The sequence below is a fragment of the Podarcis cretensis genome, assembly GCF_951804945.1.
Source record: "Podarcis cretensis genome assembly, chromosome: 10".
NCBI classification, from domain to species: Eukaryota; Metazoa; Chordata; class Lepidosauria; order Squamata; family Lacertidae; genus Podarcis; species Podarcis cretensis.
The window spans coordinates 26,124,375-26,152,195 of NC_137179.1; the positions used below are offsets into that span (position 1 = coordinate 26,124,375).

Here is a 27,821-nt window from a genome sequence, read left to right on the forward strand (position 1 = left end):
GGAGGCTGTTGCCGTTGAAGCTGCCGCGCGCCGGCGAGGGAGGAGGGGGAGGAGGAGGCGGCAGCGGAGCAGAAGAGGCGGGAGGGGCTGCCTGGCCGCGCCCTGCTTCAGGGATGGCGTTGGAAGCGGCGCTGGCGGCGCTCGGTGGGCGCGGCGGCGGCGGGGCCGAGCGGGACCTGAGTCGCTTCAATGAGCAGGTAACGACAAGGCAGCCGGCTGGGCTCGCCCCGCCTCGGAGCGCCTTTCTTTGCTCATGGCCCCTCAGGAGAACGCCCATCCTTCTCTCGCCCCTCGAAGCGGCGCCGCCGCGCCGGGGGGTCCGTTGGAATGCGGAGGGAGGGAGGGGCGGGACCCTCGCGCTGCGCCCCAAGTCGCCTCCCGCTGCTGCTCTTTCCCGCTGGGCTGCTACTTGCAGCGGGAGGCCCAGTTCTTGGGTCTCCGAAGCGATTCGGAGCCTTCCCCCCCCCCAACAGCTCTTCTCTAGCCATGGGGCATTTGGGCTGCATTTGGCACTGGCTTCCCAGCAGAATTGGGTCCTCGGTGCCCCCTTCGTGGCTGTGTGAGCAGATCTTTGCCGAATCTATCCAATCTGAAACAAAACAAAAATTTAATAATTAAATAAATATTTGATTTTGTTTTGTTTTTGAAAATCAATAAAAAGCATTTTAAAAAAACAAATCTATCCAATCTGATCAACCCAGATTAATTCTTGTAGCATTTACACCAGTATCTTAATATTTTGCTGGAAGCCGCGCAGTGTGTCTGGGGAAACCCAGCCAGATGGGCGGGGTATAAATAATATACTGTATTATTATTATTGTTATCAGTAGCAGCAGCCCTGTGCAGCCTTAGCATTTCTTTCCCTGTGGGAAGCATTATTTTTTCTAATCTACTGCATTTCGTATTGTAGGTAATCCTAATTATACTTGCCCTCCTTCCCCTGTCACCACCATTAGCAGCTTGCAGTTTCTCTTATATTTATTTAAATAGGTTCTTTTTATGTTTTCCAATCATCTTCAGATCTGATCTTGACCACAGCAGAACGCACACCTTCCTAATAGATGTTATTTTTTCTTTTCTTTAGGATAATGGTCTCTTCCCTTTCTTAAATGGCTGTATAATACTGCAAAGATCTGTAACAAGTTCAAAGAGTGTGTTGTAGCAAATATGTGTGGCCATAGCTATGCACATCTCTGAGTAGACTAAAGGGCACGTATTATAGCATGAGGAGGTTTGGAAACAAGGAATGCTTAAACAAAACCCCAATGTACATTAAAATAATGGCTATCTTCCTACAGTGTTGTGGCTACTAGAAGATCCCTCCCCCAAATTTGTAGTATTTCCTGTTAGTTAGATTATTATTATGTAGTATTTCCTGTTAGCTAGATTAGACAGCTGTCGATGTCCCCCATCCACCCCCCCCCCTTGTGCTGTGGATTGATCCATTAAGCATCCATGCTGCTTTGAGTTGAATGCTCTAAGCAAGGTTACCTTTGAAGCTTCAGTTGGCCCACCAAGCTGGTTGCTTAGTTACTGGAGTGCCAGCTATAGCAACATTGTTCCACTGATCTACATTGCTTTCTAGTGTATTGCAAAGGTAATTAAAATGTCTGATCTAAAGCCGACTGGTTGAAATATTTATTTCTTGATAGGTGTGTATTATATTCAAAGTGTATTATATCTGGGTTCAGATTTCAGGTTGCAGCCCATACCAGGAGATAAAGATACATGTTTAGTAGTTTTACATTTCTATATGGAGGTCAAATTGTCAGGCTCCTTACGCACTATGTTTAAAGGCCCTCTCTCTTGCTCTGGTCCAGCTGTGCATTCATCTTGGTAAAGGTAAAGGGACCCCTGACCATTAGGTCCAGTCGTGACCGACTCTGGGGTTGCAGTGCTCATCTCGCTTAATTGGCCGAGGGAGCTGGCATACAGCTCCCGGGTCATGTGACCAGCAGGACTAAGCCACTTCTGGCGAACCAGAGCAGCGCACGGAAACGCTGTTTACCTTCCCGCTGGAGCGGTACCTATTTATCTACTTGCACTTTGACGTGCTTTCAAACTGCTAGGTTGGCAGGAGCAGGGACCGAGCAACAGGAGCTCACCCCGTCACAGGGATTTGAATCACCGACCTTCTGACCGGCAAGTCCTAGGCTCTGTGGTTTAACCCACAGCGCCATCGGGCCTTTCCTTCTGATCTCCGGGAGCAAGCAGGATAGGAGGAAGTGATCCTTAAAATATCCTTCTAAGCCAGGGGCCTCCAATCTTTTAAGACCAGGGGGCACATTTGAAATTTTGGGAGGTTGGGGTGGGTATATGTCACAAAAAATGACTGCTGAGGGGGTGTGGCATAATGGTTTCAACATAGGAGAAGCTGAGCCAGTGCAAACAGGAACTGAGCAGGACACCCAAACAGTCTCTCATAAATTTTCCAGAAAATTTCCCAGGGACTTTTTGTTTTTCTTTTCTTTCTTTAATAAATTTCAATACCACCCTTCATCCAAGGATCACAGAGGAGGTGGGGGTTTACAATATAAAAACATAAAAAATAATTCTTCCCACACAGTTGAAAAGGTCATGCGTAGATTGTTTAATTAGCCAAAAGCCTTGCAGAAGAGGAATTAACTGGTGCCCCCTGTCCTAAGCCATTTAGGGCTTTAAAGATAATAGCTGGATCGGTGTAATGTGATTAAAGGCCATCTTAGCAAGTGGTGTACCTATAGTCTTGGCAAGCATCACTTTGCTAATAAATTGAGTATCATAAATTGAGTAAACGTATATGCTAGGGAGTAAGCCCCACTGTGCTCAGTGGAAGTAACTTCTGAGTAAATGTGCATAGAGTCGCACTGTTGACATCCTAAGGTTAGCCTCTGAGGGGATGATAAAACATTTCCTGACAATCAGAAAGCTTGTATGAGGACTATTAAAACATTTTTAAGAATGGATATTTGTTTTTTGTTTTCAGAATAGGTCCACCTTCAAATTTGAAGCATCAGATGAAGAGAAAAGAAAGGTAAGAAACACAGAAACAGGTGTGTGGGGGTGTTTCTTCATGGTACACTGAGATATAGGGTTCTTACGGGCTATAGGTAGTCTGCTTTTCCTCTCCCTGCTTTGCGTCTGTTATAACAATGCCAGGATTTGTTGGCGACCATTATACTTAGGGTTGTTTCTCTCGTGTATATTTGAGGTTTGTTGAATTTAATAACTTAAAATCAATCTTGGGCCTGGGCCTGTTGTTGTTCAACATCTTTATAAATGACTTGGATGAAGGTATTGAGGGAATGCTCATCAAATTTGCAGACGACACTAAGCTAGGAGGGGTAGCCAATGCGCTGAAGACAGAATCTGGTTTCAAGATGACCTTAACAGATTAGAGAACTTGGTCTAAACTAAAAAGAAAGAAAGAAAAAGAATTTCAATAGCTGCAAATGTAGGCAGGAAAAACCAGCTGCCCAGATATAAAGTGGGGAATACCTGTATTGACAGTAGTACATGTGAAAAGGATCTAGGGATCTTAGAAGACCACAAGCTTAACATGAGCCAAAAGTGTGATACAGAAGCGGAAGCAGCTAGTGCTACAGTGGCATTGTACCATCAGCAGGTGTTCTGTTCCCTTAGATTAGAAGATGTCAGTGTGGAATCAGCCCCCCTTTTTTTGTTTGTGTATATATAGGTTTCACCTTTTTTTTTTTGTATCATAATTTGTAAACACAAAGTTGCTGAAATTCATAACAATATTCATTGTTGGGCATTAGTAATTTTGGGCTTTTTAAAAGTCACATCTTCCAAATTGCAGTGAATCCAGAAAATAAGCATTAATATGTATAGAAGGGCTTATTTTTGCATGTGAAATTATACAGATAACTATATCATCATGTTTTATATACTCTGATTGCAGCAGTAGTAAATTTGTTCCTTCCGATCAATAATATAGCAGTTGAAAGCTGTGGGGAAATGGGCAAGAAGGTAAAATCTTTTCCCTCTTAAAATAGGAAGAGACATAGTTGGCCACATATTTAAAGAATTAACATTTCATATCAGTTGTCCCAATGCATACATCTGTAGTTAATGTCAATTGATCATTTTATTTTACTTTAGAAGATGTATTCGTAAAACTATTTGGATTTAAGAGATGATGAGTTATGTTTGTGACAGTACACTTTGTTTGGAAAAAAAGGCTTCATGGGTCATGATAGTGACTCCGCCTTCTCACCTTATTTGTGGTGAAGTTTAACATAATGATATAGACAAGTAGCTTTCTAATTTGTTACAATGGTAATTTGCTAGTTCATGGAGATGTCTGTATCCACACTCTGTGACTTCCAAGGATTTTTAAAATTGTGCCTTGGGTTGCCTGTTCACCATAGTCTCTCTTTAGGGCAGGGATGTGAAAATCTGTGGCCCCCAGATGATGATGATGATGATGATTTATTTTATACCCCGCCCATCTGGCTGGGTTTCCCCAGATGTTGCTGGTCTAGAACGCCCAACATGGCCACTTGTCAGGGATGATGGGTGCATCTGGAGGGCAACTGGTTTTTCATCTCTACTTCAGCACATCTAGGTTATGGGTCACATGGGGAGACACCATAGTATACCTAAAGTCAGTGGAAGATGCAGGTAAATTAGTGAATAATATTCACCTGCAAATTTCACATAAGCGCTAGTACTGTTGGCTGATAGAGGAGCCTTTTTGGCACTGCTAGTGTATGTATAATTACTGCCTAATGCATTAGAGACCTTTTTGTTGTTCCTCAGAGTCTGCTCTTCTCCCTTCTCTCTCCCCTCCCCCCTCGCCCCAGTAGATGAGTCATCAGTTGCAATGCAATCAGGGGTTTCTCTGGAGAACATGCTTTTAAAACCCCCCCACATATTACAAGCTGTCTTCTAACTGTAATAAGTACATATCAGATTCTTAAAAGATAGGTGAACGCTGATTGCTTTTGCCTTAAGGTGGGGAAATGAAAGTAATTGGGAAAATAAACGCTAAAAACAGGAACTGAGTGTAAAGAGATGACTTATGGCTCCCTGAGAATGCTGGCAGTCTGGAACAATATGGAGGCAAGGTGTATAATTCACTGACTCACTAAATGAACTTAATCTGCAACTTAATAGGGGTGGTTCAAATTCTGTTCTTTTAAATCCTTAATTGCTGGCTGTTCTAGTCACTAAGTTATTCAGCATAATTCATTTTCTCCATGACTAAAACGTTTGTCCTTGTTGTCTCCACCATTATCATACTATGCTGACAAAAGAACCCCTAAACAATGCAAATAAGAAAAAAGTGTAAATATTTTTTCCCCAACCCCAAATTGTGTTTTGCTAACCATAGGTAGCAGGAACAAATTATCTGTGTAGGGCTCCACACGATGTGACGTGCCTTCTTACCGTGTCTTGTTCCATTCTCATGCTCTCGATACTCCCCCCGCCTCTCCAATTTAGCCACCCCAGGAGCACAGCATGCAAAAATATTTGACAGTGGACTCTATTATTAGATTCTAAATCACTAGCATGCAGCTTAAATTAAGGTGCCGTGGTTTCAGTGGCACCAGAGGTCAACAAAACCCACCTTTCCTGCTTGTTGTAGTAGATTAATGAATTTCTCTCTAATGTATCTTAGGTCAGTGTTAGCTGGGTGTTGGCCATTATTTTAGATCACAGTTTCCCACCATCCCTGTTCATTCACCATGTTGTCTGTGGTTGATGGGAATTGGAGGTCACCATGTTGGATACCCTCTGCACACCTGCTTTGGCAGCAGCTGCTATCCATATTGTGTGTAGCTGGGCAATTTCAGAAATATCTAGAATCCTCCTGCATCATAGAGACTTATGTGTTTTGTGGTATAAACTTTCACTTTGTCAAATATATTAGGTGATGTTTGTGTAGGTGTGGCTTGTTATGGACAATTGCCAGCTACAGTTTGCATGGCACAACAACTTGCTGGTCTGTGTTTGGCAGAATAGGATGTTTTGCCTCCCTTCCCCACCCTCCCAGGCCAACTTGGGTTCAACTTGAATAGCACTTGCTATTCTCAGGCGCTATTTTCAGGTCAGATTTTGACTAGCCTCTTTATCCTGCATAGGCAACAGTAGGAATGCTATTAGCCCATACAAGAGTGGTGTGAGAATTATAGAGTAACTAGACAGAGATTCCAGCTTATTTATGGACTACTTTATTCCCAGAGTTCTCATTGACTTGATTATAGTCATTCTGACCAATGAAAGGCTGCAGAACTCAATTGAATTCAATAAATTAAGAACATGCCTATCTCATGAGCCCCCTATGGAGGGCTTAATTAAAATCAACTGAGAATTTAAAATTGAGGAGACCCTGGGTCAAAAGACATAATGAACTGCAAAATCTTAAGACCAGGCTAGGAGAAGGAAGCATGACATGATGCCAATTATTATTTGTTTGGGAGGCTAGGAACATCATGTACTTTAGTAAATAATCCCCAAGGAGACTAAAATACTAGGGGCTGCCAGTGGCCCTGTGTAGTGTGGTACGTGACACTTTTTTCTGGCTGGGCAATTTTGAAGGGTGTTTTTTGTTTTGCTTCCCTGCTCTTTGTGCTTCCTAAGTGTTTCTAAAGCAAAAAAAAATCCCACCATGTAGAATTTTCAGTGGAAGCTTCCACAAAACAGTCCTTTTTGTATTGTTTGGTCTCTACATCGATGAAAACAAAATGGCTGCAAGGTTCAGTAAGATCTTTGCAATTCCAGAATGGCTAGATGAAGTATTTCACTTTGCTATATGTTGGAAACTGCATTTGGACAACCTCATGGGGGTTCTGCATTCCTGCATGCCTTTATCTGATCTGTTTACGGTAATGGATTTGGAGTTGATAGCAGAATGCTCTCTGGCCAACATAGTACTCACTGGTTTTAGAGTGATACTTGTTGCTTTATTTCTAATCTCTTATTAAGCATTTACGAACCTAACACAAATCAATGTCTGAGTTAGTGCACCAAGCAAATAATAGAAAGTTCAGCTGCGTAGGTGATAAATGTTGAAGAGAGAATTTTCTCATGTCTCAGAAATTATCTTTGTTGTACAGAGTACACACTATGCTTACATTTGTTAGCAACCTGGCACTGTTACTTGAAAATGACACAAGCCACTATACAGCTTTGTAGAGCTTTAATATGGTCATTAGCCCTTGAACTTGACCATGATTTGTAGATAAATGCTGTAGGTTTGTGCCATGTAGTTGCAAGTTTGTGAGAGCTGTACCGTAAGAGGCAGTCTAAAAATGGTAATTTAAAAATAAACTACTTGATTTGATAACCACTTTATAATGTGGTGGCATATAAATTTTGTTAAATAAATAAAATATTTTGTTTTTTTAACCTAAGTTAAAGGATGCATCAGTAGTAGTAGTAGAGTAGTTACTGTAATCCAAAGTGCCTACAGCTATATGCATGGGTGTATCTTGCTTTTTACTTTAAAAAAACTCAGTTCCTGTGATTATATCCTCCTATCCAGAAGCATCCTATACTTTCTGTGGCACAACTGAAGACATTCCTGTATTTTGATGCTTTATATCAGAGCCAGCAATTGATATGCTAGAAAAAAGCCAAGTTGTACTATTCTTATTTGAATCCATTTGTTGACCAAATCAGACATATAGTTCTGATTGGTGCAGCCTTCCTTTGATATAATTTCACAAACTGTGAGACACACAGCACACAATAAGCTGAAGCTAAAATATTTTTAATAGCATTGATACTCTATGAGAAATCAGAGGTGGGGATGGGTTATGGGTGTGTTACATTGCAGGGCAGAATGGTAAAATCTCATTCCTTTTTTCCTGTATGTTCAGCAACTATGTGAAGGAATATTGCTTTTACTGGACAAAGATATAAAAACATCCTGTAAAGTCATTTGCCTGGAGGCTCTCCGCATACTCTCAAGAGACAAAAAAGTATTGGTTCCTGTAACAACAAAGAAAAATATGCAGATCTTGATGAAGCTGGCAAAGCTGGACACTATGGAGGATTCTTTGGAAGATGTGACAGATTTCCCTGTCATAGTGGAAGCTTTAAAATGCCTTTGCAACATTGTTTTTAATAGTCCTGCCGCACAGAAACTCAGTCTGGAACTGAACCTGGCAGCTATGCTTTGCAATCTCCTGAAAAAATGCAAGGATCAACAATTTGTCGAAGACATTAAATGCTTTGATTTGCGTCTCCTCTTCCTCCTCTCCCTTCTGCACACAGATATCAGGTCACAGTTGCGTTATGATCTCCAAGGATTGCCACTGTTGACTCAGGCCTTGGAAAGTGCATTTAGCATAAGATGGACAGATAAATACATCACAGCTGAAGACCAGGAAATGTCACCTTTGTCACTGCAAGAGACAGATTGTGCCGTCGAAGCACTGAAAGCTCTCTTTAATGTAACTCTTGACAGCTGGAATGTACACAGTGAGGTAAGATTTGAGTCTGACATATCTTGCCCAGGGTTATTTCTCTGCCAGAGGATTGCAGCTGAAACTACAATTTTACATCCCTGTCATTGCAACAGTTGATTGGGAGTAGGATCCCAAACGCAATGCAGGATGCAGCATAAATTTCAAAAGCAGAGTCATCTGTTTATCTGAAATTGAATTTTCCAGTTTCTGGAGTCCAAGCTCAAGTGTGCAGGACAATAGGACCTATGATTTAGCTAAGTGTTGCATAATGGTGCCCTCATTATATGGCACAGACTATTCTGTCCATATTATTTGATCTATTGTTTGGATGCAGTGTGGCTGCCTAGAAAGCCCCCCCCCCCCCAGGCAGAAAAGTACTACTTCTTGGGAGATGTGGACACACCAAAAGAAACAGGAGTAACTTAATCTCCAATGTGCTGGCCTGCAAACAGTGCCAAAGAGAAGTACTACTCCTGTTTGAGTGTGAAAGAAAACACACCGTATGTAACTTTTAACAGTCAAGTTTTAATTGTAAGTGGACATTTCCAAAAGATATTCAGCATGGCTCATTATGAAAGAAACCTTGTCTTACATTTCTAATAATCTAGAAGTACTGTAAATGGTACACTAACTACAGAATTGCAAGGTGTTGCAGATATAATTTAGGATGAAAAGATGAAATCTGTAAGGGAGAAAAATTGAATTGGCCTTGATTTTCTTTTTTCCCTTTTTTTGTAGTAATTTTCAAAATTAGAATTTGGGCAAGAGTTTCAAAGGAGAGTATTGTTGTACTGTACTGATGGGAGAAAAGAATAATGAAGCTAGTAGTTCTGTGCCTATTTTTCACATTTCCACTACGTACAGTAATTCTAGTGAAACCTTACGTAATTAAGTACAATGGAGTTGTTATGGCAATACTATGACGTAATGAACTTTGCTCTTTGTGGGGCAAAATGAATGAAAGTAACGTACTAGTTCTTTCCATGGCCACAGTATTGCTTCTTGCATGTTCTGCCCCATCTTGTTTTGGCCCTTAGTAAGGAGAAGAGCAAGGAAGCTATGGGGAAGAGCAAGACTGAACCATGAATGATCCGACTATGTATGTAAGAAGGCAGTATTGCTGCGGTGGGGGAATTGTTTGTTTTAACACCAGATTTGAAGAACTGTCAAGAAGAGCCAATTCAGTTGTGGAGAAAATAATACCTGGCAAGAATGGCATGATTTTGCATGAATAATAATTGAAGCCTTACTTCTATTACTTATTTCGAAGACTGAGAAAACACGTGAACATATGAAGCAAAGTTCACACACCCATATGGGTTTTGTACCGTGCCAGGGTTTTGTACCTTTTATTTTAATTTAATCCCTATTCTAATTAGGACTCTTAGAAGTCCCCATTTGCAGCCTTGATAATTCAATATGTTTCTCTTCATAATTTGTATGTCCACAGAACGATTCTCATGAATTTCGTTACATGACTGCCATTCTTCGTCACTGCTTATTAACTCTGGGTCCTACTGAAGACAAAACTGAAGAGTTGCACAGGTTAGTGAAATTGCAGGTCCATTTATTTTAGAGATAAATGCTTCCGTTTGGCTAGGTCTGGGTTAGGGAACCGGTGGCCCAGGCATCTAGCAAAATCTGGAAGACCGCAAGTTCCCCATCCTTGGGTAAGTGCTTGTCTGCTTGATCTAATACATCTTTGCTTGCAGCACTCTGTTAACCTTTGGGTTGTTTTTTAAAGTGAAATCAAATACTTGTAAAATCTTTTTCTTTTTCTTTGAATAAGTAAAACATTAGGGTTGGTGCGGAATTATTGAAATAAGACTTTGCCAGTTGCCTCAAATGCAGTACTGTTCGATGGCAGTAGTTTTCTTAGCACTTGGACATGTTGCCAATCAAACGACTTACCTAACAAGTGTGTACATGTGTGCAGAAAAGTGAAGTGGATTACCTCTGCTGGGGCAAAGATGTATACTGAAAGCCCAGAAAGGTTGATGATTTTTTTTTTCTTGGCTTTGGATACTTATTGTCTAAGCCAGGATTAATTTCCATCCTTCCCGAAGCACTCACAATGGTGAATCTAAGTAAAAGTGTGGATCTTAAGATACAACATTGTGTTGGAGGATATTTGAAAGCCTTTTCCTCTGTTGTACATATTAAATGGAAGATTAAATTTTGATTCAAAAGCTCTGGAAATATAAGACTGTGTTGTGTGGCCCTGTACATGCCATTGCAAAATTTCTTTGTACACCGGACCAGCGCATGGCCTCCAATGGTGGACTCTCCTTCCTTGGAGGTTTTTAAGCAGAGGCTGGATAGCCATCTGTCATGGATGCTTTAGTTGAGATTCCTGCATTGCAGGGCGTTGGACTAGATGACCCTCTGCGTCCTTTCCAATTCTATGATTCTGCAGCCTTGACAAAATGGTGGAAGGGCTCACCTGAGTGAATTGGCCTTAAGGATAGATAGGTTTGCGGGGTGGTGGGGTGGTGTTGGGCTGCTGCTTAAGGCACAGTCCGGTAAGAATTCTGGTTCTGGGGTCAACAACCTTAGCCAGCACAGTCAAGTCATTTGTGTATGGGCACACAAGGACGCCCCTTAATACTTTGGTCCTTAAGCTCTGAGCCTGCATATGTATGTATGGTACTTCAAGTAAAAGTCAGAATCTGCTGTAAATAAGAACATAAGAGCCTGCTGGGCTGGGCCAGTGGCCCACCTAATCCAACATCCTGTTCTCTAAGTGACCAACCAGTTGACTGTAGGAAACCCACAAGGAGGATTCGAGCACAAGAGCACTCCCCCCCGCTCCCCCCCCAACCCCATGGTTTGCAGCAGCTGATATAAATAAACAATGACCTTCTGTATCAGGTACCATTGAGATACCTAGAACCTAATTAATTGCTCACTTGTTTCCCTTCTTCCCTGCCAATATCTCAAAACATTTGTGGGTTGGCCTTGGCATTAAAAGCATAACCTGAAGCAAAGCCTGCCAAAGGTGAGTTTCTTTATCTTGCTAACGCCTAGCTCTGCCTAATCCCTTATGTTAGGCATTTAACAGCTGCAGCCACAGTACCATGTTAGTAGCGCTCTGTGATCAACCCTGCTCCGTTATTTCTGACTCCAGACCCAGTTCTGCAGTCTTCCCTGGCTCATCATAACCTAGTTTTTCTACCCTGCACTCTGTAGTTATCAGTTCCGTTCCTCGTTCTCCATAGCCCTATTCAGGCATTCTTAATGTCGTTTAAATTAACACATGAAGAGCATAGAGCGTGCATGAATGTGCTTAACTGTTGTCCCTCTGCATGTTCAAGGGCAACTGTCAGCAGTAGGGAGGCTTCCGTTCTGCAAAAAGTTGCCATTAAACACATGGAGATAGGAATGATGGAGCAGAGCTAACAAACATGTGCACTCTTTCCTTCTCATGTGTTCATTTATGCCCCATTTACGTACACCTGAATACGGCCAATATGTTGTTGTTTTGTGCTGTTCCCTTACCTGCTCATATCTACCTTAAGACCTGTTCAGGCATTACTTTGCTCTTCCCCTACATGGTGAGTTCAGGGACAGTCCTCAAACTCATGCACTGTATCTCTGCTTCTTGTTCCTGTGCATATAGAGGGTGATGCCCAAACACTTGGTCTCTCTTGACCGGGATATCTTAACACACACACACACACACACCCCTACCTACACCTGCTGACAGTGAATGGGGAACAGAGAATGAACACAACCTCAAGCTTCATCTTGCTTGAAGGTGAGGACAGGGAGTAACATCTGAACAGGCTGTGGGATAACAAACCCTTTAGGATTCTCTCCTGTTTGGTACTATCCAGTGGTTGGTGCTGTAGTAGTAGTAGTAGTAGTAGTAGTAGTAGTAGTAGTAGTGTGTAGCCATTTTAAGATTTATATTTGGCTCTCACATGAAATTTCTTCATTTGGACCTTCTTTGGCTAAAAAGGCCAGATGTTTCTCGGCTTGTTCTGTTATGTCCCTGTTCTATATCATCCTGAAACATGTAGACCTGTTAATATATCCTGGAGGAGGCAGTTTTCTTTCTTTTTGCCAATGCTCTCTTTCTTTTTGGTCAAAATCACTGTGCTTCTTGCTTGCTAAGCTCAAGCTGTCAGGAAGGCTCATGACTGTAGAAGACCTAGACAACTACATGCCCTACCAGGTGTTTCCATGAGATTTGGTCAGGGGATGCTCCTTGCTCTTTGAAAATTTAATGGCAGAAATAACATTAAGCCTAGTTCTGATGTGATGACACACCTGCCTTTTTTATTTAGGAAGTATAAGTAGTACTTACTCCACACTTTTGTTCAAGAGCAACTGTCCGAACTGAAGTTTTATGCTTGCTTCTGATGTATTTTTGAATGATCTGTTAATTGTTAGTATTGGAGTACATAACCATAAAAAGTTACTATGACTCTATTACAGACTGCTTATTTTAGTAAACTGCTTTGAGCACAAAAATGGTTTGTACTTTAGTATTTTTATTTTGCTTTCTATGTATTCCTTTGAAGGCCTATAAGGTGGAAAAGCAATCTAAAATCTAAAAAAATTTTGTGGTGGGTTTCTTTGCAACCATGGAGGACTGCAAACTTTATAATGAACACACAGATATTTGACTCATTGTGGTTAGCATGCAAATGATCAGCCTTGTCAACCCAATAAATTATATAAGATGGATGGAGGCTTCTTTGTGGTATAGTCCTGTGCTCGAACAAAAATGTTAATGTGGGCAGAGGGGTGAGAGAGCACAGAACTGCTTCACTCTCTTTCCATGGAAGATTTAGGTCTCTTAACAGAAGTGTATCAAAGTCGCCAAAGAGAAGGGTTGGTTTTATCAAATAAATTTATTGGTTGTTATAACAATTTAATTTTTTGTTAACAAATGTTGTCCCCTATTCACCCGCCCCAAATTGCCCCAGAGGATTGGGGATCATATAGGAGGAGAGCAGGGAAGTTCTATTGCACTCGCAGACTGTGTTCCACATACACCAGGGGTCAGCAACCTTTCTCAACTGTAGGGTGGTCCACCGTCCCTCAGACCATGTGGTGGGCCGGACAATATTTTTTGGGGGGAAATGAACGCGTTCCTATGCCCCACAAATAACCCAGAGGTGCATTTTAAATAAAAGCACACATTCTGCTCATGTAAAAACACCAGGCAAGCCCCACAAATAACCCACAGATGCATTTTTTTAAAAAAGGATACATTCTACTCTCATAAAAACACGCGTCCACAGGCCGGATTGAGAAGGCGATTGGGCCCCCGGGCCTTAGGTTGCCTACCACAGACATACACAATGATTTACTCAGATACAACCCAGAACATTTTCACTGTCCAGTAACACAATCCACACCCTTGATTATGCAGCCCTCAACTACTTATGAGTGCAATTGTGAAATTAAAAATTTATACCCATGTAAGAAACACGTGGGTGGTGCTGTGCTCTAAACCATAGAGCCTAGGACTTGCTGGTCAGAAGGTCGGCGGTTTGAATCCCCGCGACAGGGTGAGCTCCCGTTGCTCGATCCCAGCTCCTGCCAACCTAGCAGTTTGAAAGCACATCAAAGTGCAAGTAGATAAATAGGTACCACTCTGGCAGGAAGGTAAACAGTGTTTCCGTGCGCTGCTCTGGTTTGCCAGAAGCGGCTTAGTCATGCTGGCCACATGACCTGTACACTGAGCTGTACACTGGCTCCCTCGGCCAATAAAGCGAGATGAGCGCCGCAACCCCAGAGTCGGTCACAACTAGACCTAATGGTCAGGGGTCCCTTTACCTTTACTTTTAAGAAACTAAAGAACCGCCTGAAGTAGAATTTTCTATATGCGAAAACTGATATTTATTTCAGAATAGTCTGTGTGCATGACATAGAAAGCAAATATCCATTCTATTTTATTGGCCTAGCCTGAAAATTCAACATTTTCAAAAAGAAGGACAATACAGTCATACCTCAGGTTAAAGTCGCTTCAGGTTGAGCATTTTCAGGTTGCGCTCTGTGGTGATCCAGAGATAACGGAACGCGTTACTTCCAGGTTTTGCTGCTCACGCATGCGCAGACGCTCAAAATGATGTCACACGCATGCACAGAAGCAGCAAATCGCGGCAGACGCGGGTTGCATTCTGCTTTGGATGCGAACGGGGCTCCGGAAAAGATCCCATTCGCATCCAGAGGTACCACTGTACATGCCATTTTATCATAAGTTGAATTCTTGACCTTTAAAAGTAGCAGGGGATGGAGAAGTCTACCTGAGACCCCAGAGAGCTTCTTAGGCATATACTTTTTGCTTTATTCATTCTTCTACATAGAAAAGCAAGTTCTAATTCTGTGTACTTGTTAGATGGACATGGATTTAGTTTTAATAGACCAGGAATAGAAACCTAAATATATATTTTTGGAAACTTGGATATATATGTTTAAATTACATTTACGTTTAGAAATCATTGTAAGGGGAAAAAATAAGGGACAAATGACTTTTTTAAAATACTTCTATAAATTGGTTGCCTTTAAATTATAGAATACTTTTTATTCCTCCCTGTTTCTAACAGGATGCATATGAGAAGCTTATATATCTTATAGTGGTGCTATGCATCATGTCACTTAAAATATTTGAAGGTACTCTTTAAATTATTGTATGCATTAAAGTAAATGCCATGTTTGCCAACTAACAAGATCTTAATCAAGGCTTTCAGTGGTGCTAAACAGTTGTTTGCTTTCACATTTGCATATCAGGAGGGGGCTGAGAGTGTGAGTAGGTGGATGTCATGTCCCAGTGATTAATGATCTCTAAGAAGCTGAGAGAGGGGATAATATACGCAGCATTTTTACCCCCTGGAGGAAGAATGCAAACACCATTGTGCAGATCTGTGCACAGTCACTGACTTCCTGGTAGCTGGAGAATTTCATACACTTCTTGGCCACAAATAAAACTGTCAGGCGGAGTGACAAAGATCAGAAAGCCAAGCTTTGGTTATTGAAAAGAATAGCTCGAGCACAGTGATCCAGAAAATTAATTTTGTAGGTGTTTGGGAACACCATTCTTATTAAGAAACCAGTAAAAAGGGGTCTTCTGTGGAAACTATCCAAGCTGCCAGTCCCCGTCCCCACCCCTGATTTGATTTTGCTGTTTCTTACCAATTCAGTTTTACTGAAAGCAAGTTACCTTGCAGAATGTGAGGTAGCTGCAGCAAAACCCAGCCTCCCATTTTGTGTTCTGCATCTCACTTTCTCTTGATGCTGCTTCCAGAAAGTAAAAAAGGAGAATGAGCTATACAGTACTGTGGTCACAGGGATGGTGAAGGATGTTGTGCAAAAAAGAACTTCTGATAACTACTTCTAAGTAAAATGTTTGCACAAAGTGAGATAAGAGACAAGAATTAGTGACTGAAGCCATTTGCTGACTTAGATACACTAGAAATCAGTGGAACTTGCCTGTATGGTCTGTATGAATCAGAATAAAAGTGAATGTATGTTTGCTCTTTGCCTGTGCTAATGTTGTGGCTTAAATGCTTTCTAGGTACATAATACAAGCAGTTTGTGAACTTCTAAATTTAATGCCAAGAAGAGATGTCTAGCCTACAGTGTTTTATCCTTCAGCCATCAAAATTGTAACACACTAATCTTTGGAAGTATGATCTTAAAATTAGCTTAAAACTACACAGGTAGTTTGGGTGGGGGTGGGGGTTGAGAGAATGGAGATTTTGAAAAACAAAGCTTATCAAAATTGCTTAAGAAAGCCTTTTGCAATGCTTTTCAAGCTAACAACTTCCCAGAATGGAAATAAACCACAAAACGAGGAATACAAATGAGCTAGACTAGATAAGCCTAAATTGCAGTTCCCACTACATGATATCTAGTGGTGTGTATTAGAATAACAATGCAATTTTCTCCTAAAACCCTTCTCTAGGTTGAATCTTGCTATTCTAGAACATTATTTTTTCAACATGGGAACTTTTAATTTGCTTAATACATAGAAACCATAAAGTGCTGGGCCATAAAATTTATATACAACAGGAAAAGGAATGCAAATTATACACCAACAAGACAAAACCACTTATCAAAATGCAATATAAATCCTAACACAACTGCCAGTGCTGAGTAAGCATTGTAAAGATTTTTCTTCTTTTGCCAAAAACAAACCCAGAACAGACAAATTGGTTTAAATTGCAATTCCCAGTGCATTTCAAGAAGCATCTCTTATCTAAGGAACTGAAGCCTGCAAACAAATCTCCTTGCTGCTGTTTATCAAAGCAGCTATTTCCTTTGCCTCCAAGCTATTGCCGTCATAATATTGTGGGATGATTCCTACTGAACAGGTCAAAGGCCCATCTAATCCAAAATCCTGTTCTCACAGTGGCTAACCAGAAGCCTGGTAGGGTTATATGTATGACATCACTGGTACACAAATTCTAATGCAGACTGCTCACTTGTGTTCTTTCCCCCAGACTTCTCCTCACCACTTTCCCATAAGACTTTTCTCTCTACTGCCAGTTGCCTGTAGGATTGCCAGTTCTTGAAGTAAAAAATTATGGCACCTAGGCAGGGCCCACCTAGGGGAGTGTGATCCTTTTGTGGCTTCACAACCGTCCTTGCTGCCCTAGGGCTTGTTTGAGAGAAATGGCAAGATCTGGATTAATTTATTTATGTTTATCACATCATCTCAGGAAAGCCTCTATTTCATTTGAGTCCCTGACCACCAAGTAGTATTATCTGTGCATGCTGTTGGGCCCCTGCACAGACCACAACGCAATCCAGGCTATATATGTGGCAAAACATACTCACAGAATATATGCTTCAAATGGGCCAAACCCCAGACTATATGTAACATCACGTGTTCGTTATATGGCCAAAGACTTCAGTGTGTGTGAAAGAAACACAACAGGGGGGGTTTGTGTGTGCCCATTCATGGGAAGCTGTCACACCAGGGAGTAGCTTTTGGTCTCTTCAAACAAGCCTTTAAAGTAGAGATCTTTCCCAGTCCTCATCTGTATTGGAATTATTTGTAGATGTGTTATTCTTTGGGCATTTGCCACTCTTGGGCTCCTTTGAGAGGAAGTGTGGCATATAAATCTAATAAACAAATTTTAAAAAGGCTAAGAACTTGCTGCTGCTTAAAAATGCTAAGAATTTTAGGAATATGAATTCCGTACCTTCTTCTGCACTTCGTGCTTCCATTCCATCGAAGTATACCTGCAACCCTGTTGTTATTCAAACTTTGGAATTTACCTTTTCCTTTATTTGATAATCTCCCCAAAGTCTACCAAATCTCTGAAAATTCTTTGGAATCTAAGATGAAATCTTAGAATGGGGTGTACTGTGTGTTATACCAGTACAGCATTATAATCTGCTGTTATGCTAGTATTACATACAGGTTCTTCAACACAAATGCTTGGCATTCAGATGTGATATTTGCTGGCACTGTGTGAAGAAAATAGTGTCATGAATGAGAATGTTTTAAAAATCTGTTTCAGCAATGCAATCAACCTTTTAAGCAACGTTCCAGTTTCTTGTCTGGATGTCCTTATCAGTCCATCGACACAAGAGGATCCCGAGGACACAGATATCAAATACAATGGCATGAATATGGATGCAATTCAGGTGCTATTGAAGTTCATGGAGAAGAGAATTGACAAGGTTAGATTGTTTTATATAAGAGCTAACATCATTGTTTTTATACATTAATTAGATGTTTGCTGTCTTGTGACAAATGTCATCTTTTAAAACAGCTGTGCGTGGAAAAGCCACCTCTGGAAAGACTTTGGTTTGGAGAAAACCATTAAGCACCCCCCTCATCTCCTGGTCACTTCACTAATCACATTCACGGCCTTTTGTCACTTGAATAAAAGCATACATTGTTGTGAACCTGTTATATGATTTGCAGTATAATGTCTTGTTGGGCCTTAAAAGCTGACACAAGCTATCTCTTAATAACAAAAATGGGCCTGAATCAGAAATCCCCAAGTTTTTACCTATTCTTAACCATTTTCAAGGTTGGAAGATGGCCTTGGGGAAATGCAAAATCAGGTAGTTGGGTCTAACTAGGTTTTTTATTTTAACAAATTGTGTTACATATTCAGTGTTTGCCTGCAAACCAAATCACATACAAGTGTGTAGAAAGATGAGTGTGATTGATATCAATATTTTGATTACATACTAGGGGGGCATAAAAACAAATATTTATGCCATATTTGAGGGATCCTCTGTGCAGAGCAAACAAAACAGCACGTGCACACACAAACGTACAGCTATTTCTCACTGAAGCACTGCTTTTAATATCAAACCCACAAATGAAACATAGACTGATTAGTTTTATTAAAGTAAAAGCTATTTGTTGCTTCCCACAATCAGCGGAAGTCTTCGTGTGTGTGTGTGTGTGTGTGTGTGTGCAAGGGTACACATACACATGCACCCCCCCAACATATCATCACATAGCCATTAAAATAATACAGTACAGATGGAACACATCGTTCATCCAAAATCAGAAAATAGCATTTCCTCATCTAGACAAGAATGAACACCAAACAGCTATTGAAAGGCAGACCGCTAGTGCTGTCTAATGCATGGAAGGCAGTGTTGGGACCAAGTGAGCTTCCTTGTGCAAAGTGTTCCATAATTGGGAGGCTATCACTTGTTGCTACCCTACAAGTATCTCTTGGTGGAGACACACAGGATGTCTTCAGATGATGATCTCAGTGTCTAGATAGGCTTATACAGGGGAAAGGAGGCCTTAAGGTATTGGTGTCTTGAACCATGCAGGTCAAAGGCAGCACTTCAGATTGGCAGCCAATGTAGTTTAGACTGCGTAGTCCCAGTTCATGTTTTGGCTGCTACATTCTGCAGTAGCTTTGATTTCCGAACCTTTTTCAGAGACAGCCCAATGTATAATGCATACATCATGATCAGGAATATTTGAAAATCATCTGCATGTCTGAAAGCATGTCATAAAAACGCCTGGGAACATTAGCCAATCACAGCTCTGGAGGCATTCATTTGTGAATTTTCAGGTGTGGAAATGCTCTTTAAATGGTATGGGAAAGACACGAGGGACCTGCTGTGGAAACTTGGTGACCTGTTTTGAGAAACACTAGAGCAGGAATATGGAGTATGACAGAAAATCCCAGTCAAAACAAAAAAAATTCCTTCCAGTAGCACCTTAAAGACCAACTAAGTTAGTTCTTGGTATGAGCTTTCGTGTGCATGCACACTTCTTCAGATACCTGTATCTGAAGAAGTGTGCATGCACACGAAAGCTCATACCAAGAACTAACTTAGTTGGTCTTTAAGGTGCTACTGGAAGGAATTTTTTTTGTTTTGACTATGGCAGACCAACACGGCTACCTATCTGTAACTAGAAAATCCCAGTGTTCTTGGAAGAAAAATGATGTGTCTTGTGGTTTCTTATTCTAGGGGAGCAGCTATCGGGAAGGTCTCACTCCAGTTCTCAGTTTGCTAACAAGATGCTGCCGATCTCACCGGAACATAAGGAAGTTTATTAAAGCTCAGGTGAGATACCACAGAGATGAAGGTAACAAAGGAATACAAACACTTGACAGGAAGGCTATTTTAAATATTAAGGGATCTTGTTTATATTTTCACAAGGTATATAATACTTTTATCTTGCTTTATAGCCCTGGGAAGCCCTTAGAGTTGCTTGCATAATTATTGCTTGCAAAAAACTCACACTCAAATGGGGGAACCTTTGGCCCTTGAGATGGAGTTGGAATCTAGCAACCATCGTCCCTGCCCATTAGCCAGGCTGACTGAGACTGACAGGAGTTAAACACCAGCAGCTTCCATGGAGGGGGGGGAGGTTTCCCATCCCTGGAGTACAGGAACGGAAGCTGCATTATGCCCATATGGAACCAAGATTATTCAGGCAGCATTTCTTGCTCTTATCCTTTTCCCTTGGTCTCCTACCTGGCACTGTCTCCCACTGATGACCTCTGAGGCAAGCGAGTGGGTCTGAGCAGCTGCGTCTCTTCCCTGTATTCTCTTACTAGTAGTTGCTCAGCAGCAACAAAGGAATGGGGCTAAGACCTCATTGTAGAGCTAGGCAGAATGTTAAAGCAGAATTTTTACAAATACTTTTGAATAAGAAAGTGTGGTGAACACTTTCCACTGGAGATTAATTGCTCTTATTACTTGTTTTTGTCTTTAGGTGTTGCCTCCCTTGAGAGATGTATCTAATCGCCCTGAAGTTGGCACAACACTGAGAAACAAACTAGTGCGACTCATGACTCATGTTGACCTAGGAGTGAAGCAAATCGCTGCAGAATTCCTTTTTGTTCTTTGTAAGGAGAGAGGTACAGGCTGGTTCTTATAATGAATGTGGGTGGTTATTCCAGACTTCTGAACAATTGCTTGCCTGGTTATCTCTTGACAAATAGAATATGCTTCTGAACAAACACAAATGAAAGTTTTTTAAACTGGTAGAGAGTTTATTGAAGTTGTTAATATGTAACAAATGCCTACTTGAATATAGGCAGGTGGGACAATAAACCTAGTGAATTTATTTTGCATGTCTGAATTAGAGGCAACTCTTTGACTCCCCCCCCCCCCCCGCCCCATTAACAGTGTTGTCATTTCACCAGTATGGACAGTTGTACTATATAGTTATATATAAACATCTTGCATTTTATGTAAGAAATTGGAAATACAAGTATTTAGTTGCCACAAGAAGTGTAAAATTCTAAAATCAAGGTTTAAATTAGGTTATTTTAGGTGACAATATTTTCCTTTAGCCCTGCATATGCTGCTTTTCTTAGTTGAATAACTTTTTTCTTTTTCTCAGCTCTTAAGTTCTGTAGAAAAGCAGAAGACATGCCATCTTCACTGGCATCTTAAAAAGATCAGACAGGGAGCATTCAGACAATCGGAAGACTTTGTTTATGTTTGAATGTGACTTAAATTTAACAAACTTGTAGAACTCTCTCTCTCACTTTTCAGTTGACAGCTTACTGAAGTACACTGGCTATGGCAATGCAGCTGGGCTACTGGCAGCAAGGGGCCTATTAGCAGGAGGAAGAGGGGAAACCTGGTACTCGGATGACGAAGATACAGACACTGAAGAATACAAATCTGCAAAGCCAAAGTATGGTACTGCTTGGGTCTCTCACCTCAACCCCTCTCCCCTCCGGTGTATTAAGCTTAGACTAGTGGTAGCCAGCTTTGTATCCTCCAGATGTTTGGACTACAACTTGTATGACCTTTGCTGATGAGAGTTGTAGTCTACAACCTCTGGAGGGAGTACCATGTTGACCACCCCTGGTCTAGTCTCTAAAGTTGTCTAAGATATGTTCTTTAATTTTTTGGACCTCTGTTTTATCGCAAAGGGCTGAATTGTGGACTAAAACTTTGATTACCGTATTTTTTTCTCTATAAGACGCACCTAGTTTTTAGACGAGGAAAACAAGAAAAAAAATATTCTGAATCAAATGTTGTTGAAGAGGCTTTGTCTCTTGCTGTTCTGGCTTCAGTGATAGTTGCGCAGCCTGCATTCGCTCCATAAGACGCACACACATTCCCCCTTACTTTTTAGGAGGGAAAAAGTGCATCTTATAGAGCAAAAAATACGGTAGCTTCAAGTGACCTTGATTGTAATGGGTGCCCAAGGTAATCCTAGAATTGCCTGCCTGGTGAGCTTATTACTAAGGGTTCTTTGGTAGATAAGCCAAACTAGATAAGCCAATGTAGATTTGAAAGTTGGGGCTATTCACAGGTTTGGGTGCCATTAAGCATTTAGGTATGTTCATGTGTCTTAGATGTCAGCTGTCAAGTCAATAAAGAATAAGCTTTGTGAAGGAGTATTGGTTATATTTGGTTTTTTAAAGCTGCCTCATGGAAAAAAATCTTATTTTTTCTTATATTCTCTTTCTGCCTCCCTCCCCGCCCCCCTACCACAAAGCATTAACCTTATTACAGGTCATTTAGAAGAACCAATGCCCAACCCAATGGACGAAATGACTGAAGAACAAAAAGAATATGAAGCAATGAAACTTGTCAATATGTTTGATAAGCTTTCTAGGTAATGTAACTAAGTTGCTTTTCATTTCTGAGGGAGAAATTCTTTGGCTCTATAGATTGGGCTTGAAACTAAAATGGCCTGGGTAGCCCTGACAGATGATTTCTGAGATAGATGGAGTCTCTTATTAATTTTCCTGGACCTGTCAGTGGTTTTTAATACCATCAGCCATAGTATTTTACTGGACACACTCGGTGGGTTGGAAGCAGAAGGCACAGTTTTGCAGTGGTTCTGCAAACCAGTCTAGTTCCAGAAGATAGCACTGAGAGGCTTCTGTTTGACCCTGTGGAAGTTAATCCATGGGTTTCCTTGGGATTCCATTCCATCTCCAATGCTGTTTGACATCTGTATGAAGCTGCTTGATGAAGTTACCTGGAGATTTGGAGGCTAGTTGGCATCCTTCTGTTTCAAGAGACAAGGGAGGAGTGTGCTTTTGGGGGTGAGATCAAGCTGTTGAAAGGTTGTAGCACCTGCTGTGGCTGTAGAGACTGATATGGGAAAGATATGTTTTGTTGCAGCTGGGGCAGATGAAGACATCCAGCTGTGCTGCTGCAAATGCACAAACCCAAATATTCCTCAATAGCCATATATGGGCATGAAGCTTTCCAAATAATTGGATAAATGTTTTGTATTCTTTTGGGCCTAGACACATTTTCTTCATAATTTAGATGTTATGAAGAACATCAAGGTTGTTTGACTTGGAGAGTCTTAGTAGGATTCCTTATAAATGATGAATCATGTAAATACTCAAATGATGAATCATGAGTAAATACTCAAAGCTTTGCACAGTATTCCAAAAGAGTGCTAGATATCTAATGTTTAAGAATCTGTTTTTCCTAATCTGTCAGACACTGGCATTCCCAAAACTGCCCTCTGTTTTATAAAATGTAAAATATAGCTAAATTAAACAACTAGTCTGCAATTCTTTGTGTTTGTACATCATGCATGCCTGGATGTTTTCCGTATTAATTAAAATGCTTATTAAATACTTTTTCCTGCAGTTATAAATTGGTGGCACAGTTATGAATTAATAGTCTGAATTAAAACGACAGAGTGCTTTTTCCAAGCCAATGTTGTATTAATGGCAGGAATGCTTTTGCTGATGAAACAGTCCCAATTACCATACTTTGGGTTTTGTTGTACATTGACACGAAGTCAACAAAACAAGTATGCAACAGAACTGGCCTAAGTAGCAGCCTTACTCATTAAAAATACAGAATTAATCATGGCAGTGACTGAAGAAAGCAACGCTTCCATAGGTTTTTCCTCGCCTTTTCTAATTGTGGAACAAAATATTGTACATAAAAGGATCGGCACTATTATGTAGCACTCAATTATAGGGAGGTGAATAGGTCCCCAATACACTATTTTATCAAAGGAACAGGCCGGTGTTTGCAATGTGATTGTTTCATTACAGAGAACCACCATTAGTTCCATGTGTTAACACTGACCTGTTGTGCACAGGGCAAGCAAGGAAGAAAGACCCTTGAAAACAAGGGAATGGTTTTGGAGTCGTTATCAAGCTAAATGGCAAGCAGGAGGCAGAAGCAAAGATTATGTAGGTGAATCTGAAGGGATTAATGGGATATCTGCTAACAGAGAAGGAGAATGCATCATGTTAAGGTTTTCATTATGGCATGTTTTCTAAGAATTGTTGAATATAATCCTTTTTTATTTATAAAAAAATCCTCCAAACTTATTTGGCAGTTCTCAGTCAAGGGTCAGTCAAACATGTTCATAAAATATATTAATACATGTGTCTCTGTTTGGAAAGAAATTATGAAAAGTACCCCAGAAGTCATAATTCTGCCTTGCAAAATGTTTGGTTCTGATGGTTTCCCCTTTGCTTCATTTAGAAGATTAAAATATTCTGTGTGTGAAATAGTTTTCATAGAGTGATGGATTATGGGTTGTACTTCATATTTTAGAGGACAGAGCTAAAATTTCTGCCCTGTGGTGGTCAGGTTTTTGGAATGTGGCAAGTAGTTCTGTATTGCGGAAGTATTGCATTGGAATGAAGTCCACTATTCTCTTAATTTTCCTGTAATCTTCCTGCACCTGCATTACTCAGAACATGTGTTGCAGCGCTATTGGGTTTGTGGCTATATTTTATAATAAGTTGCTAGTTTTCCTGCTTCCCTGACATCACTCACTTACAGTGCACTATGCTATATATGTTTAATCGGAAATGAGCTCCATTAAGCTCAATGGAATTTACAGCCAGGTAAGTATAGGGGTTGCAGCCTTATTTGGTGGAAGTTGTTTGGCTCAAAGTACCCTGTTTCATGTCTCTCTCATAATCTTGGTGATTTCATTCTTTGTATAACCAATTTTGACACTGTGATGGGCCTCTCCTAAACCAGTTTTGAAACACCTGAGAGACCCCTATGAAGAGTGATGTATTCTTAAAAAAATTATCTCTGAAAATATGGTGTGGGGGTGATGGGGTGTGGTGTGGTTTTTTTGTGTTTGTGTGTGTTTTTTTTGGAGGATCAAAATGTTGCCCTCCTTAGCCTTACAGCTTTTTCCATAATCCACATATAATAAATGAGATTATAATCAGATGTGAGGCAATGAAAGGCTTAAATAAATCTTTGCTAATACTGTTTGATTGGCTTAATCAATAATTAATCATCTTTACATGAGGCTGTAGCTTGTGGAGTAGATATAATTGGATTAGCTGTGAGAGGCCTTCAGAGCTTTGAAGAGATTAAAATGGCTGTCAATCCTGTAATTAAACAGCTGCAAACAAAAGCAACAGTTTAAAAAAGAAAAAGGAGGGGCGGCAGAGAGAGAGAGAAAGCTGACTGAATCTAAATGAATCCACAAGTCCTTGAGCACCACTAGAGGCTGGCTGTGTAGCCCAGATCTCTTTTCCTGACTGACTACTTTCACTCAGTGAAATGAATATGTATGCAGTTGTGGTTTTGAAGCAGGAGGGGTAGCTGCTCCCCACATGACAGGTGGGACATCGACAGCCATGTTAGCAGGATTTAAGAATTAACAAAGGCAGTTTCTTTATTTCCCTATTTTTACTTAAACAGAGAACCTGTTCTTTGTCCTTAGCCCATTAGTGGTTGACTTCTCTTTTTTTCATATTGGTCTTAATTGGCTCCATGAATGTGGCCTGCCTGAATTAGGTCTTTCTTAGTGTTGTGCTCCGGTTTCCCCCACCAATCAATTTTGTATGAAGCTCTGTTCACTCTTTCATAGTAAGGATTTGAGCTCCCTCAAAAATGAGAACGACTTAATATCTGGATTTTTTTCCCCCCAATTAGTGTTGGCTTTTTCATTTAGATAATTATTCCTTATCTAATGAAAACATACAGTTCAGTATATACATAATTGGTTTATTTGCTAATGCTTTTATATACTTCTAAATATACATATTAAAATTATGACAAATTGTCAATAAATATAAAACATGTTATTACCTAATTATGCTTCAGAGCAAGAGAGGGTATTTCTTTTCATTCCTTTCCTTCTTTTAAATAAACAAATGATCTACCCCATGAGATTTTTAATCCTATTTTGTACGTTGTGTTACTAAATTCAAACTCCTTATAACTTCTAAACATTTTTCTGTCTAGTCATTTCAGCTAATTTTACTAAAGTCATTTGTTCCCAGAGTTTCCTTTACTAAATCCATTCTATTAGGTTTCTGGCTATTTTTCCAGGGTTTTTACCATTGTTATAATATACAATGCTTGGTTCTGATGGTTTGGGTTTATTTGATTTGATTTTACTTACATAATTCAACAAAAACAAGAGGGGGTTCAAATGAGATTTCACAGCAAAAAAAAAAAAAAATATTTAAGAGTGTCGGTGATCATGGACCAGAAAAATATGCATCAGAAGACATTTTGAATTCTCTTTTTAATAAGGTCTGCTTTTTCAATAGGGAAATAGGAGGGAAATGAGGAGAAGAGATGGCAAATGTTGGCACTGTGGTAGAGATAAAAGTGATTTCATCCACCTATGGCAGAAGTTTGGAAAACCTATAGTTTTGTTGTAGGCCTACAATTAATCTGACACACAGAGTTACTGAAGTGAGGTGAATAGGCTAGTTCTCTCTGCTCTTTTTTTAATAAATAAATAAAAACTTATATACTTTTCTTGTTTGCAGGGACAAGGTTATAACACCAATGGGAGTGCGACCAGATGGCACAATGACGCCTTTGGAAGAAGTAGTCTGTCAGTATCAGACCAACGAGCAAGAGAGTTCAGACTCTGACTAGAATATCAGCTGCTTTTCTTTCTCACCCACCTTTCCTTCACCCACAGCATCTTTTATTATCTAAATATTAGACCCTTCAGTGTTGCAGCAAATGTTTTATCCATCAAAATGGATTGAATTATAAATTTTGTGGTGTAACTATACTAGCATTTCTAAGGCCTCGATTTATATAGCAACAAAACACCCCATTTATTAACATAAAAGCTAATTGTATTTCAGTGGGATGAAAAGTGTAGTGTGAAATTTAAAAATAAATAAATGTTAATATTTATCTGATACACACACCCCTTTTTTTAGATGCCTTACATCAGCCCTCTGTCAAAAGGCAGGAAATAGATTGCCTAATTAGATGGATAAATGTTAAATAAATGTTAGGGGAAATGTTAAATAAAAGTTGTCACAGTAAAATTGTCACTGGCTTAGGAACAAGCTACCCAAACGGCACAGCTTTTTAAATCTCCGGTCTGTGTGTGTGTGTGTGTGTGTGTGTGTGTGTGTGTGTGCGAGCGCGCCTGACTGTCATAATTAAACAGTCTCTGAAGGATGGCCAAGTCTTTTTAAAGCATTCAGATTTAGATCAACTGAATATCTATTTTGTTAGAACACTTTCATTTTTCACCAGATCCAGATTAGATAACGGGCTTGAATCCTGTGACTGCAGAGGGGCTCTCTACATGGCCTAGGTCAGGCATGGCCAAACCTGGCCCTCTAGCTGTTTTGGGACTACAATTCCCATCATCCCTGACCACTGGGCCTGCTAGCTAGGGATGATGGGAGTTGTAGTCCCAAAACAGCTGGAGGGCTGTTTGGCCATGCCTGCCTAGGTGAATAATTCTGTTAAAAAAACCACCTCCTGGTCTTGGGGGTGAAGGCTGGCCTGAAAACATGGGTTGACAAGGCTTGATAGAGGCTTAAACTAAAGAGTTGGGGAAATGCCGTGTTAAACATTCCTTTTTTGCTGCTCGGATGTCTTTATAAAGAATTATGTATGAAAATAGTCTCTAATGTATGAAGCAATGGAAATGGAGGGCAGATTGTGTTGAATTATGTTGCTTATGTGGAAAGAACCTAACTATAATAAATGCTCAGTGGAGGACGTGTTGCATTCTATCAATAAAACTTTATATAAATTAAA

The 27,821-nt window shown here is 40.4% G+C and overlaps 1 protein-coding gene across 2 annotated transcripts; it reads left to right on the forward strand.

The window, feature by feature from the left end:
* Positions 1-27,821, forward strand: RIC8B (RIC8 guanine nucleotide exchange factor B). 2 transcript variants are annotated; one of them, XM_079992703.1, is made up of 10 exons: positions 1-197; positions 2,966-3,013; positions 7,827-8,435; positions 9,868-9,962; positions 17,900-18,062; positions 19,836-19,931; positions 20,587-20,731; positions 21,375-21,519; positions 22,333-22,452; positions 26,576-27,821. In XM_079992703.1, the coding sequence occupies exons 1-10, from the start codon at positions 114-116 to the stop codon at positions 26,685-26,687; spliced, it is 1,617 nt and encodes a 538-aa protein (XP_079848829.1). In that variant the 5' UTR covers positions 1-113; the 3' UTR covers positions 26,688-27,821. The 2 variants fall into 2 exon arrangements, with proteins under 2 accessions (XP_079848829.1, XP_079848830.1); XM_079992704.1 differs by having other exon boundaries at positions 6-197; positions 2,971-3,013.

What these genes read in the sequence shown, in the direction of transcription:
- RIC8B (XM_079992703.1), top strand. Translation starts at nt 114, where the DNA reads ATGGCGTTGGAAGCGGCGCTGGCGGCGCTCGGTGGGCGCGGCGGCGGC. An exon ending in AAAACTGAAGAGTTGCACAG is followed by an intron (nt 9,963 to 17,899) that starts GTTAGTGAAATT and finishes AATCTGTTTCAG; the next exon opens with CAATGCAATCAACCTTTTAA. An exon ending in ATGTTTGATAAGCTTTCTAG is followed by an intron (nt 22,453 to 26,575) that starts GTAATGTAACTA and finishes TCTTGTTTGCAG; the next exon opens with GGACAAGGTTATAACACCAA.